Source organism: Pseudonaja textilis, chromosome 7 (genome assembly GCF_049901715.1).
Source record: "Pseudonaja textilis isolate UNSWEBS1 chromosome 7, rPseTex1.2, whole genome shotgun sequence".
Lineage (NCBI taxonomy): Eukaryota > Metazoa > Chordata > Lepidosauria > Squamata > Elapidae > Pseudonaja > Pseudonaja textilis.
The window spans coordinates 11,709,413-11,723,834 of record NC_141996.1 but is presented as its reverse complement, the minus strand read 5'-3'; the positions used below and the strand labels follow the sequence as shown (position 1 = coordinate 11,723,834).

Here is a 14,422-nt window from a genome sequence, read left to right as displayed (position 1 = left end):
GAAAAAAGTGCTGTTCGTTTTGTATTCCAGAACGATTCTATACACATTTATCCAAAATTTCTGTTACTAAGCGAGAGTTATTAAGTGAATTTTATCCCATTTTACAGGCTCTCTTGCCCCAGTTGTTCAGTTAATCACTGCAGTTAGTTTACACATTTGTAAAGTCCATCTGGCTTTCCCATTGACTTTGCTTGTCAGAAGGTTGCAAAGGGTGATCACATGACCCTGGGACACCGCAAATTCACGAGTCAGTTGGCAAGTGTCTGAACAGGGTCATCTTTGGCATGTGGTGGTTTTAAAGTTATTGGTTGGAGAAGCCAATTGCCAGATTGTGTGTGTTGATCACTAGGATCTCTTCATCAAGCAAGTGGGTTGGCTATTCAGGAAGTGTGTTGCCTTTTCCTGAGGTTTATTTTAGGCAATATTAGAATAGTGTGTAGACATAAACATTTTGTTCTGCCAGGCTGTGACAAAGGGAGTATCACCTGAAGAATATGGATGAGAACATTAGAGAGCTAACTGTGCTTGAAGGAAAAGCATTTGGTCACAGGCTGATGAAGTAAAAAGTATTTTGGGAAGAGTGAGCCAATGAGATAGAAAACAAGCTATATTTCCAGTCCAGATAATGTGCACTGAAAGCCAGCCAGGAAATACCATCAAAAGAAGGATCATATTTTTTGGCTTGATTCTTCTAAGATAGGGAGACCTCTATAAATAATAATAAAACATTGATTATATTTAAAATATAAGACCTGAAGTCCTGCTTTGCTGTGTTCCTCAGAGCGCCACTGTCTGGCTGCTCCTATTTTTTAGAATAGAATTGTAAAAAATAAAAAAATGTTTCCTAGTATGATTTGCTTGTTTATTGTACCCTATGACTATTACGTTGTACCTTATGATTCTTGACACGATGAATGTATCTTTTATGTACACTGGGAGCATTTGCACCCAGACAAATTCCTTGTGTGTCCAATCACACTTGGCCAATAAAGAATTCTATTCTATTCTAATTCTTATTCTATTCTACTCTACTCTACTCTACTCTACTCAAATCTGAATGAAACCCTGAAGTCACAAATTTGGCTGTTCCCGCAGACATTGGGTCAAAGCGTTGAGTGAATCAGAGATATTTTTAAGAGGTATTTTATGGACCTAAATGATTGTCCAGAACTGCTAGTAGTTTCGTTTTTAAGATCTGAGGCATTGATTTGATTTTAAATTTGATGTAAACTGCCCAGAATAATTATGAATTTGGCATATATACTGTATATATCAACAGAAGAAATAAATCAATAAAGAAAATTTAAGAGTTACACAAATGTTGATGCAATTTATGTCAATTTGCATAATGAGATTATACAAATAACATATTTCCAAGAGTGCTCATTAACCTACTTTCACTCCTCTTCCTCCTCCTCCTAGTTCTCACCCTGCTTATCTTCATTAAATCCTCCATCATCTTTGGAAGTGAGCTGTAATTCAAAAAGTTGCCAATAAAGGAGAGTATTTGTAGCTCAGGGTTGAAATAAGAGGTCCTTGGTTCTCTCTGAGCTTGCTTGTTTTCTTGAAGATGTTTCATTAACCAAACTAGGTAACATCATCAATGCTCAAACTGCCCAAGGAGCTGCTGATACAGTTCTACAGAGGGATTATTGAGTCTGTCATCTGCACCTATAGTATGTAACTGTCTGGTTTGGTAAACAGAGACTTCAATGGATAATATACGGATATAATATATATATTATATTACAATATCTTATATCTAATCACAGAGTTCCTCTAATGCCAATAAAACTTGCATGATTGTAACAGAACTGGGACTTCATGCTACAGTATCAATAGGCATGAACAGTTTGGGTTTGTTGCATCCATCAAATTACTTATTCAGAAATAATTTTAATGAATCAAAACAACTAGTTTTACAGCGAAAGTACATCATGCTACAGCAAACCACATAAATCCCACATTTACAGGGATTTTTTTAGGTCAGGGCTGGTTCACACAAGGCATTCAAAGTAGCAGACGGCATGCACAGGAGAAATTTGAACTGCAGCAAAAGACACTTGTATTCTTACAAACTTATCATTTTAGCAGAAAGCTCAATTGTCATTCCCACACTCAGCACATTTTCCACTCTTCATTTCACGAACACAAATGCTGCTTCACATTCTGTACATAACCATGAACATGCACATCAAATCTCATGAAAGAGTTATGTAATTTTTATCAGGTACAATGCAGAGAATTTTCTTCAACTTCAAGTGTATCAAAGAATTATGTGAACCAGCCCTAAGTATCTTCAGAGCTAGTGAACCAAACGCATGATGATTTTTCATGCATCTGTGAATAAATTTCAGAGATTATTTCTGAATGACAACCCAAAGTTTCCCCCAAATACAAAACATCATTTACGAAGGAAAGCAGATGTACAATAACGTACTTCCAAGCACTCTTTGGACCAGTCAGCTGTAGGGTTTTCTGCTGCTGAAAATAACTTTGAAATATTACTACTGTTTGTGAATTGCAGCGATACTGAAAAAAACACAAACCATTGTAAAAACAGAACAACTAAATGTGATTTATCAAAGACCTATAACAACTTTCACCAAAACGGTTGATTTCTGAATGTGCTGCAATTGCAACTTCCTGAACTGTCAATCAATATGACCCCTGGATGTATTAATTGGCAATTCTGATAATGAAGTTCTAAAATCATAAAAAGTCAGGTAACTTGACTCAGAAACCTGATCAATAAAAATGTAAACAAAACACTTCTACGTATAGGCAACCATACTGTCACTTTCAAAAGCAAAACCTGAGAACATAAAATGTGATGTTTGACACCTAAGGAATTAGATACAGGCATATCTTATACAGATACCGAAGTAGATTTTGGAAATCTTAATCCCATCACATTATTAACCAGGTAGCTTTATTTTTTGGCAGCTGCTATCTTTGATATGTGTGCGAATACCCCAAGTTTTGGCAATAGTTTAAATTCCATGTTCTTCTCTGTTGAAGATTACTGGTCACTACGTAAGTCTCATTAAAACTTCACACACCTTAGAAAGGAGTCCCTTTGAAGAGTGTTTCTCCTCCAAGCTGAATATTTACATGTTACTTTGTGGCTCTGTGAATGATTTCCATTTACAATGGATGGGGAAAGCAGCAAAATCACCATGTTTCTTCAAGTTAAAGTGAAAACATTCCACAAGAGTGGCATAGCTTATCTTATCCCAAACGGCGCTTTATTCCAAAAGGCAACTGGACTTTCTTGGCTTTATTTGTCTTTTGAAAATGTTTCCTTTCTCATTCAAGAAGTTCAGAACTTAAGAAGCTTGCTGGATGAGAACCAAAAGGGGAAAAAAAAAAAAAACCATCAAGAAAGTTCAGTTGTCTTTTGGGAGGAAAAAAGCACTTTTGGTTCCAATCATGACCTGGATGATTGAGAATCTCCATAGACACATATCTTATAAAAAATAATGTCAGTGTTTACTCAACAGAGCCTCATTCTACCACCTGCTAAGTTATGACACAAAGAGCTGAGGATGCAATGACAAAAATAGATTATTATTTTTTTTTAAAGCGCATGGGCCGTGTTGGGCTAGGTGTACAATTCCTAAGAATCTGTGACGGAGTTTGTGCAGTGTTCGACGATCTCAAACATATAGTGGTATTTATCAGTCCTTCGAGCAATATCGCAAGCCGTCTCTTCCAAGTTGTTTTTGAGATTTGGCTTTAAATAGCGATTCATGAGCAACAGTTCCAGGGTCTCCTTGCTCTCTCTGTTTCCGGCGGCCAAGTGCAGAGGCGTAAGCAACCCGTTGGTCTGAGCGTTGACATTCGCCCCGTGTTGGAGCAAGAAGGAGGCAATTTTGGTGTTGTTCCATTTGCACGCACTGTGCAGAGGTGTCCAACTATCCACGGTCAACGCATGGACGTCTGCCCCATGCGCAATCAGCTCACGCACCACTTCCATGTGTCCGTTGTAGGCAGCGCGGTGGAGAGGCGTATACTGATCTTCATCCTGGACGTTTATTGACACAAGGTTTTGAGACAAGAGCCTCTGAACCGTGCTAAGCTGTGGGAAGGGAGACAAAGAGCTTAGTGTTATCCCAGTAACTCTAGACAAGTTCCTATAAGATTAAGTGACTTCCACGCTCTGAATGACGGCCACAACTTTCACTAAAATGCACTGACTCCAAAGAACAAGCAATGACGGGTGATATAGTATCTCCAGAGTTGAGGAGGACATTTCTAGCTCTTAGTTTATAGTTGAGTTTACTTTGTCATTGCACCTCGTACAACGAAATCAAACATCCCATCTTCAGTGCACATCATGACCATGAAAATAAACACAAACACACATCCTTCACAGTCCACGCACTGAATTGAAAACCCCCGACACCGCACCAACACTGCACTATACAGTAGAATTCAATATAGTTACCGCCCTGGGATAGAAGCTGTTTTTCGGCCTATTTGTCCTTGTTTTTATTATTCTGCACCGTCTGCCAGATGGTAATAGTTCAAAAAAAGGGTGCCCAGGATGAGATGGATCTTTGAGAATGTTTTGAACTTCCTTAAGGCAGCGGGAGCTATAAAGCTCTTCCAAAGAGGGGAGAGGACAACCAATGATCTTCTAGGCAATGACGTTAACCCTCTGGAGTGCTTTCCTATCTGCCACTGTGCAATTGGCAAACCATACAGAGGTGCAGTATGTTAAAATGCTCTCTATGGTGCAGCGGTAGGTCACCAGCAGTTTTTCATTCAGTTGTTGTTTTCTGAGAAGTCTCAGGTAGTATAATCTCTTCTGGGCCCTTTTGATCAGGGCTGCAATGTGAGCACCCCAGGTCAGGTCCTCTTTTATGGTAACACCCCAGAAACTTAAAACTGGCCACTTGCTCCACTTGGTCTCCACTTCTGAAACACTCTTTCACCCAGGGTGGATTTGATTTAAATCACTAGTAAAAAGGCTTGATTTAAATCAACTATTTCTCCATATTCCCTCTGTGTTTTGTGACCTTTTTTTGCAATGTCTTCCAGGGTGGATTTGATTTAAATCGGGTGGATTTAAATCACAAGTAAAAAGGCTTGATTTAATTCAACTCGATTTAAACCATAATTTTTAAAGAGCGACTATCATCTCTGTCCCACAGCGGCTCCTCCTCTGACCCATTGTTGACTCACCGACAGTCCCATTCATTTTAATGGGAAGGCGAGGAACATGACAGGCAGCAGGTGAGGGGATGCCTGCTAACAGGCGCTGGCATGATGGACTTGAAATGACAGGTGCTCTCTCAATGTAAGGACTCATTCTTGCTGGTAGTTAGAATCTTTAACATTATTTGCAAACAAAAGGAAGGTTTCCTATTTAGTTTCCAGAGCTCAGATTCCTTGAATGAGTTTACCAAAAATGTAAATATTGCAGAATATACAGCCTCATGCTACATAATTAAGCTCCATTTCAGGCTGAATGCCGAAATTATGAATGTATCCTAAATAGAAAACTATCTTTAGATTTTTTTTTTACTCCTAAAGCATTTTATTAAAATAAATTTGATAAAAATAAAAAATCAATTTAAATAAAAAAAATCCTATTTAAATAAAAAAAATTCCCATTTTTTTTACATTTATTTTTTTTTAAAAAAATAATTGATTTTTATCCACCTTTCTTTCACCCCTTATTTTAGAGAAACTCGTGCCATTGAAACCAATCCTTTTGGCAAAGGTGATCTGGGGAATCCAGAATCTGGAGGACTTCATATAGACCATTAGGAGTTTAGTTCTGAAAGAACTGGGGATCACTTGCTCAACTAAACATTCGTGAAACAACGGGCAAGCTTCCCTCCACCTTTTAACAATCAATTTTATTATGACGTTTCCGGGAAGAAAGCAAATTCTTTGACACTGACTCCAAGGAAAATACAATCCCCCTATCCACTTGCTCCCATTTATTTGGAGGAATCAATGCCCCAATTTTCTGTAATCCCATTCCTAAAGATCAGTCTATTTGATAAAACAGCACTGCCATAAATTCACAATGCTAAAAATAATCCAGACTGGCTTTGCGCATGCAACTGTCGGTTCCTCGTTTTTTTATTCATAATAATATTGAAGCCTATTGCACCAATTGCAATTGCTTTTGTTACCCAAAAGCATCATAATCATTTCTGACTTGTCTTGAATTCTGTAGGTGCAGCCAACTGTTTTTTCATTGTTCCGTCTAAACCCTTATGATGGACTGCAACCGTCATAAATATGAGTCAGTTGCCGAGCATCAGAATTTTGACATGACCATGGGGATGCTGCAACGGTTGTAAGGGTGAAAAACAGTCATAACTCACTTTTTTGAACAGTCACTAAATGAACTGTTGTAAATCAAGGACTACCTGTAAAGCATTGATAGATGGTTAGCACTCACCTCTTCAAATGAAGGAGACCTCAGCATCTCTGTGGCTATAGCATAAACCAAACGGATGACATTTGAAAAGTGCATTATGTCAAACTAGAGCAGGGGTGTCAAACTCGATTTCATTGAGGGCCGCATCAGGGTATTGTTTGACCTGGGGTGGGCGTGGCCAGCTCAATGTCACTGCTGTCGGGGGCGCTGGTGGTGGCCTGAGATCTCTGTCAGCAAAAACAGGCTCCCAAGCTCCGTTTTCAGCTGCCACGGCCTCCTGCAACCCTCTGCAGTAAAAATGGAGGTTTGCAGGAGGCCTTGGCAGCCGAAAATGGAGCTCAGGAGCCTGTTTTCGCTGGCAGAAGCATCGCAGGCTGGTCCTTCGCTGTTCCCAGGGCAAGATCTAAATACTCATGGCCTTGAGTTTGCCATCCCTGTAGAGTCTTTCTAGGAAATAATAGGCAAAATGAATTTATCATGTAGAGTTTTCTTTCATATACTATATTACATTTGGCTTACCCTATTTTTTTCGGCTGCCCAAAGCAGAAGCTTATCTGGGCTGTTTGCCAACTTTTTCTCTTGAGCCTGGTACCATTCCTCTGTTTTTTCCTCCTGGTCTTCCTCATCAGAGTCTCCAGACCAAAGACTCTGTGTTCCTCTAGGGATGAGATGCCGGTGGGTTTCCAGTAGCTCAAGCTGGTTAAAGCTGTCAGCAAAGTCTTTTCCCTCCTCATCCGTGTTATTGTTGTCGACTGACGTTATGCTTTCGTTCATTTTGCAGGCTTCAATTTGCAAACAGCAGAAGAGTCCTGCTTCTATTTTCCTAACTCATATCCCCAATGCCTTGCCAACCAAGTTTGGTAACGAAAGCTACTGGCAGCAACATCACCACCATCTTTAAAAGAGAAAAGAAAAAGAAAGAAATGGAATATTATGATTGGGGAAAAGAAGATAAGACATTTGCTGCACCACGAACAGCACCTCAGAAGTGTCAATTTAAAAAGCTATCTTATCGCTTCTTTGCCACTATCAGACAAGAAACGTGAAGGACTTCTTCTAACAGTCTCCTTTATAACCCACCAAAATCATTTTGGAATTAAAAACCCCCAAATGCTTGTTTCTTTCTATTTCTTGAAAGAGTGAGCAGAGCCAGCATTCAAAAGATAGCATTACTTTAATCCTCTCAATTCCACATCCAAAAATGAAGTTGTCCATAATGCTCTAGATCAGGTATTTTCAACCTGTATCCCACAGCCTGGACAGGTAGTTTGCAGCCCCACAAGATGGTAAACCTTTAACAATATGTGATTTATATACATTAACTAAATTATATACTTTATATCTGGCCCAAGACAATTCCTCTTCACTCAATGTGGTGCAGGCAAGGCAAAAGGTTGGATACTCATGATAAGAAATGGTGAAGTTTCCTTTGTATAACCTTTTATTTATGTAATCTAGGCAGTCACCCATTTTATATTTTATTACTCATGGGCAGCTTGCAAGATTAAAACAAAACCTTGCTAAACGAACTGCCAGTGCCCAAGGAAATCATTGACCATGCTCACCACCAGTAGCAGTAGAATTCATCAAATAACCTTGAGCAACAGGAGGAAGAGCCCATGATGCCATAAGAAAGAGAATAACAAAGGAAAAAACAAACTTTCTTCTCTTCCCCTTCTCTCAGTTGACTACTAAGGAATGGAAGGGGTCTTTTGCTTTACCATACAGTGAGATTTGGATGGAGGAGGTAAGAGCAAGATGCTTTCATTTTTTTTTTTTTTTACAAACCAGCAACCAAATACACGCCATTTCAATTTGCAGGGAAGGACAAACAGAAGACCTGTCAAATAAGGGGATTACATATTAAGCCTCGTCTGATAAAAGACATCAGAGCTCAAAGGAGGAAGAAGGGTGAAGAAAGCATCTCAGAAGTATCTTCTCTAATTCTCTGGAAAATAAAACAAGGAAGAGGAGACCCAAAGATGCTTTTTTTCAAAAGGAAGCTGGGCTTTCTTGGTTTTTTGCTTGAAGACGTTTTGCTTCTCATCCGAGAAGTTTCTTCCATTCTGACTGAATGCTGGGAATGGAGGGATTGATATTCCTTGCAGGCCTTCCATTCCCCAGCGTTCAGTCAGAATGGAGGTTGCTTCAAGCGAAAACCAAGAAAGCCCAGTTGCCCTTTGAAAAAAGTACCTGTTGGGACACAATCATGGCCTGGATAACTGAGAATCTCCCTAGACATAAAAGGAAGAGAAGTGCTTTCAGACTTGCAAGATGCTGTTACTGTACAAATACAATAAAGGTGATGCTAGTGCTCATGGTTTTGGTTTTCTGTCTGGACTACCTCAAAGAGCTGGCAGTCCTAGTCAAACAAGCAAGGCTAAAAACACACGCAGATGAAGGCTACAGACATACTGGAGTGTTTTTTAATCTGGGAAGGGATCATGAGAGACATCCAAAACAGGCTCCACTGAAAAATCACAGCTGGCTCCTTCACAAAAAAGGGTCAGAATAGCAAAATATCAGAGTTGGATGGGACCTCGGAGGTTAATAAGGATAGAGAATAAAATAGAGAGAATACGATAGAATAGAAAAAAATAGAAGAGAGAAGAGAAGATTGAGTTGGATGGGATCTTGGAAGCCCAATAGAATAGAATAGAGAATAAAATAGAGAATATGGTAGAATAGAGAAAATAGAAGTGAGAAGAGAAGAGTTGGAGGTCAATAGAACAGAATAGATCAGGGATCTTCAAACTTGACTGCTTAAGACTTGTAGACTTCAACTCCCAGAATCCCTCCTCCAGTCATGTTCACTCAGGAATTCTGGGAGTTGAAGTCCACAAGTCTTAAACTTGCCAAGTTTGAAGACCCTTGGAATAGATAATAGATTAGAGAAAAAAGGGAAGGGAAAGGAAGGGAACAGGTAGGTCTTCTTTTCCAACCCATGGCTCAGGCAGGAAATCCGATAGCATTTTAGACAAATGGTTGTCCAGTATCTTCTTTAAAACCTCCAGTGTTGGAGCATCCATGACTTTTGGAAGCAACTCGTTCCATTGATTAATTATTGTAACTGTCAGGAAATTTCTTAGTTCTAGGTTGCTTCTCTCCTTGATCAGGTTCCACCCATTGCTTCCTGTCCTGCCCTCAGGGGCTTTGGAGAACAGCTTGATTCCCTCTTCTTTGTGGCAACCCTTGAGATATTGGAAGACTGCTCTCCTGTCTCCCCATGTCCTTCTTTTCATTAAACTAGGCATACCCAGTTCCTGCAACCGTTCTTCATATGTTTTAGTCTCTCCCGACCTCTAATCATCGTTGCTTGCTCTTCTCTGCACTTTCTAGACTCTTAACACCTGTTTTACATCGCGACGACCTCTAGTCCAACCCTCTGCTCAAGGCCCCTATGCCATTCCAGATAAAACGGTTGTCCATAAATCTCTTTTTTTAAAAACCCAGCCTCACAACAACCTTCGTGGGGCAGGATCCAAACCACCCGATAATAACCCAAGTAGCCAACCCTACAGCCCTTGGAAGGCGGCTCCATCAAGCCTTATGGGCATCCAAGAAGCAGAGACGACTAGACACGTACCGATATAAATGAATGTTTAACACGGAGTGGTGGGATGAATATACTCCTCGGCGTACACGCTTCGAGACCTCCCTGGCTCCAGGACAAGACGCGTGTTTTGAGAGAGAGAGACTCAAAGGTGTCCTCCGTGTTGCAGGGAGCCGAAGCCTCGACTCCTCCACCGCCCCGACAGGCTTCCCGTCCCCTCCCGTCTAGGACATTTCCGCCCGAGGGTGGGGGGAAAGGAAGAGTCGCCTCTCACCGGAAACGGCTACCGCTGCGGCTGCGCAATGAGAGTCGATTGCAAGGGTAGGGGGAAGGGTTAGGCGCGTGTTTGGGGAGGTGGGTGGGAAAGACGGGAGTTGCGGAGTTCACGCGAGAAGTGGTTGCCGGCGCTCGCGGGAGAGGGCCGGAAAGTATGAAAAAGGGAAAGTTGGGTGAGCTGAGCGGGTGTTGTTGTTGGGGGACAGTTGGTGGGAAGGATAAGGAGTGAGGGCGGCCTCCTCACGCTGCCTCGTTGCTAGGCGACATGAAACGAACTCGGTGCCCAAGAACAGCCGGAATCCCACGGGGACCGCAGCGAGGAAGCTGCCCTGCAGTGTCTGCAGGAGTTGCCGTTCTGCTTTAATTCGCACGATCCTTGCGGCGGGCTGGTGGTGTGGCAATAGAGGCGGTTATTCCAGCCCAGGGTGCCAGAAGATGTCTCTCCTCCCGAGAGGGGGTGATTTCATCATGTCTCTTGCTTGGGTTGGATCCCATCCTTGGGTGAGGTTGCCCAGCCGAGCAGGGTTAACTCAGCCCAGAATCAGAATAGAGAGCTGGAAGGGACCTTGGAGGTCATCTAGACCAGCCCCCTCCTGCTCAAGCAGGAGATCCTGTACCATTTCAGACAAGTGGCTATAGCATGTCGTAGGAATGCTGCGTTTTCCACTGGCCTGCTTTGAAGCCAGCCTCTCTATTGTTCTTCATCCCCCCCAAAACGAGTTTGTTGGTCACTGCATGGGATATGCAGAACAGCTTAAATCCAGGGGCTAGCTAGTCTGTCTCCTTTACAACAGGGCATCGATTTTGGCTCGTTTAATCCTATAAAACAGTTATATTTCTGCTTTTGGAATTATATATTATACTTTTATAAATTGTATTGAAATTATACTATGTGACACTGTTACAGGAATTATAGGACCAAAGTTTACTTAACAGAATAACAGGGTTGGAAGGGACCTTGGAGGTCTTCTAGTCCAACCTCCGTATACCAATCCATTTCAGACAAATGGTTGTCCAGTCTCTTTTTAAAAACTGTCCCTGTTGGATTGCCTAGTTGGGGAGTTGTTTATTCTCACAGGGTTTGATTTCCTTTGCATTTTAATTGTGAATGTGACTGTGAAAACAATAATTACCAGTTTTACAGAAGTATTACAGACCTCTCTCAGAAGTTATGTAGTCATGTATGTCAGTTAACCAACATAATTCATTCATTGGATCATTCAGGTATCATGCCAAAAAACTCGACACAATGTCTATTTCAGAAGGGGTAGACCTCCATATAATTTGCTGTTTCCCTATTCTATCCAAAGAGGTATTTGCTTTTTATTTTTATTTATTTTGGTGATGCCTTTGAGTCACTGAAGATTGCCTGCACTGGTCCTTTCAGTTTATTTGACAAGATTGTGAAAGAAGCTTGTCATTGCCTGCTTCCAAGGACAGAAGAGAGTTGCTGGTCCAAAATCATCCAGACAGCTTTGTGCTTAAGATGAGACTAACTCATGTTCTTCCAGCTTCTTATCTTAACCACCACACCAATTTAGGCCTCAGATTTTGGCTAAGTTTAATACCTAAGCCATTTATTAGGATTAGGTCTCCCTTCTGCAAGTTCTACAAATGGAACGGAATGTGCTAGAATGGTCTTTTATAAAAAAAAGAAAGAAAGAACATTATTCTTTCCTTCAAAAAAATATCAGGAGAGTGATCACTTCCATTCTTTTGTAGTTAAATGAGAAAAGGGGGAGAAAAACATTGGTTTCTCACTTAATTTCTGCAGAAAATTTTTGTGGTACCTCATCATTCCACCCACAAACAATAAGATTTCTTGAAACTCTCCTATAAAATCCCCAAATCTGCTGGGATTTTCCCAAAAGGCAGGAGCCATGTGGCTTTAATGCTTTTTGCAAGAAGCTAAAGATGTGATAATGATAAAAGCTAAAAATCACAGTTGCCTTGGAGTTTTCCTAGTTATATAGACTCTTGGTTTTTCATTTATTTTTCTATGCATCATACTGAGTTTTTTGTTCAGTGGAAAAGTATATTTTAAAGAATAAATTATGATAGTTTGGCTTCAAGTTGATTACTCTAAGATTCTTCTCTTTATTTGGTTGTTCATAGGTCTTGACTGAAAGTCTGGTTTTATTTAGTCATTTGGTTTGTGAGACCTTTTGTAAATTGGACCCAGGCTGACTGTGGATATGAGTTCTACCACTTCCAGGTAAATTTTCCACAATATTCACATCAATGGAGAAGAGATTTAGTCATGGGTCATGCTAATTGTGGTTTTCCTATAATTTAAGATCACCTCATCGGTACTGAAAATCAAAACCATATAAAGGATGCAAAGAATACTTTTAAACCAATAATATAAAAACAATGCGCTCTCATGGAATTGCAGATATGTCGTAAGAAACAATTCAAATAATTAAGTGTTCTTCCAAGTGTCACAGAGAGTTAACCATAGAAATACAGCAGGAAGAGTCTAGAGGCCCAGTTCCCTATAATTCTATAATTCCATAAAATGACTACTGAAGACTGTAGCATTTGAAGAATGTAACCTATAACTTAACAAAATACTGCATTAGATGCTGAAACAGGAAATGATGCAGCCATACTATTTTGCTTTAATTTGTCTCTCTTTAACTTTAGAGATGAAGAAGAAAAAGACACGTTTAAAATTTTAGTTGCTACAGACATTCACCTTGGATATTTGGAGAAGGATGCTTGTCGTGGAAATGATACTTTTGTAACCTTTGATGAAATATTGAAACTTGCTCAAGATAACGAGGTAAACCACTTTGAAATCATGTTACCAAACAACCACTGAAAGGCCACATATAGGTAGTCCTCAATTTATGACCACAGTTGAGCCCAAAATTTCCATTGCTAAGCAGGGCAGTTGTTAAGTGACTTGCGCCTCATTTTACGATATTTTTTTTGCCACAGTTGTTAAGCAAATCATTGCAGTTGTTAAATGAATCATGCAGTCATTAAATTAATTTGGCTTCCCCCCATTGACTTTGCTTGTCTGAAGCCAGATGGGAAGGTTACAAATGGTGATCACAGGATAGTGCAACAGTCACACATACTTGCCAGTTGCCAAGTACCCCAAATTTTGATCATGTGACTACAGGAATGCTACAACGGTCGTGTGAAAAGTGACCATAAGTCATTTTTTTCCAGTGCGCTTGTAACTTCAAATGGTCACTTAAATGAATGGTTGTAAGTTGAGAACTATCTGTATTTCTTAGAAATTATTCTTATTGTTAGGACATTCATTGCATATTATACAAATGACATTGTGAAATGAAGACCAATTTGAGCCAGTTGTACTGTCAATAGACCTGGGGCAGAAATGAAAAATTAACCATGGCATGTGTAGTTCATATTTGTATACTACCTATCAGGGTGGGATCCAACCGGCATAACAACCAGTTCGAGGAGCGTGCGCATGCACGTCAAATGTGCGCTGCATGCGCGTACTACCAGCTCCGGCAAGCATTTACCTTCTCCAGCTGACGAGCGGCACTCAGCTGTGCCGCACAAAGCGGAGGAAAACAACCACTAAAGGACAGCCTAGAGCCTGGTTGGGCGGGTGGGCCATACAGCAGACCAAAACCTCATCCCAGCAAACCAGTTCAGTGTCAGCTGCTCTTCGGAGCTACCGGTTTGATAGAACTAGACTAAACTGGTAGGATCCCACCCCTGCTACCTACCTACTGGGGCTCAGTTAACAATCAACAATCAATAGATAAATGAAATTGGTTTTAAGACATATAGGAATGTTAACCATCCATAAGTCAGTCGCAGATAGTGGGACAATTAAACTCACCTTTAAATTCACCTTTTATAACAAACATATCTGGGTGTACTTTTCCATCTTCAGTCCTTTCTATTTTCAGTATAAGAGGTACTTTATTATGCTTCTTTAATTAACATAATAACTTATTTTATACATTGGGCATTTCAATCAGGGTTAAAAAATAAAACCTGTCAATTTCTAGAAAGGGCCCTCTTTTGTTTTCTATATATTTTGAGCCTTAAAAGGACTTCAGATGCATTTGGGGTTTAGTGGCATGGAAGATGGCAGGATTTAGGATTCATAGACCAAAAGCCACTTTGGAGAGGCTGTAAACGTAATGCCTGCCTGCGACTTCTTAAAGTAGCCACATCTATTCTCAAAAAAAAAAAAA

The 14,422-nt window shown here is 40.4% G+C and overlaps 2 protein-coding genes across 4 annotated transcripts in view; one reads left to right on the top strand and one right to left on the bottom strand.

Annotated features, from left to right (window-relative positions):
- Positions 1 to 1,876: 1,876 nt before the first annotated feature.
- ANKRD49 (ankyrin repeat domain 49) lies at positions 1,877 to 10,260 on the bottom strand. The gene is made up of 3 exons (XM_026706860.2): positions 9,990 to 10,260; positions 6,923 to 7,298; positions 1,877 to 4,081 (listed from the first exon to the last, which is right to left on the bottom strand). Exons 2-3 carry the CDS (start codon positions 7,175 to 7,177, stop codon positions 3,620 to 3,622), a joined length of 717 nt encoding a protein of 238 aa, XP_026562645.1. The 5' UTR covers positions 7,178 to 7,298; positions 9,990 to 10,260; the 3' UTR covers positions 1,877 to 3,619.
- A 52-nt stretch (positions 10,261 to 10,312) lies between these two features.
- MRE11 (MRE11 double strand break repair nuclease) overlaps positions 10,313 to 14,422 on the top strand; it is a 30,806-nt gene continuing 26,696 nt past the window's right edge. For 2 of the 3 annotated variants that reach the window (XM_026706858.2, XM_087937022.1), the window contains exons 1-3: positions 10,313 to 10,405; positions 12,348 to 12,447; positions 12,879 to 13,017. In XM_026706858.2, the coding sequence (XP_026562643.1) occupies positions 12,428 to 12,447; positions 12,879 to 13,017 (159 nt within the window). In that variant the 5' untranslated portion in view covers positions 10,313 to 10,405; positions 12,348 to 12,427. The remainder of the gene's footprint in view (positions 10,406 to 12,347; positions 12,448 to 12,878; positions 13,018 to 14,422) is intronic. The other variant, XM_026706859.2, reaches the window with a different exon arrangement.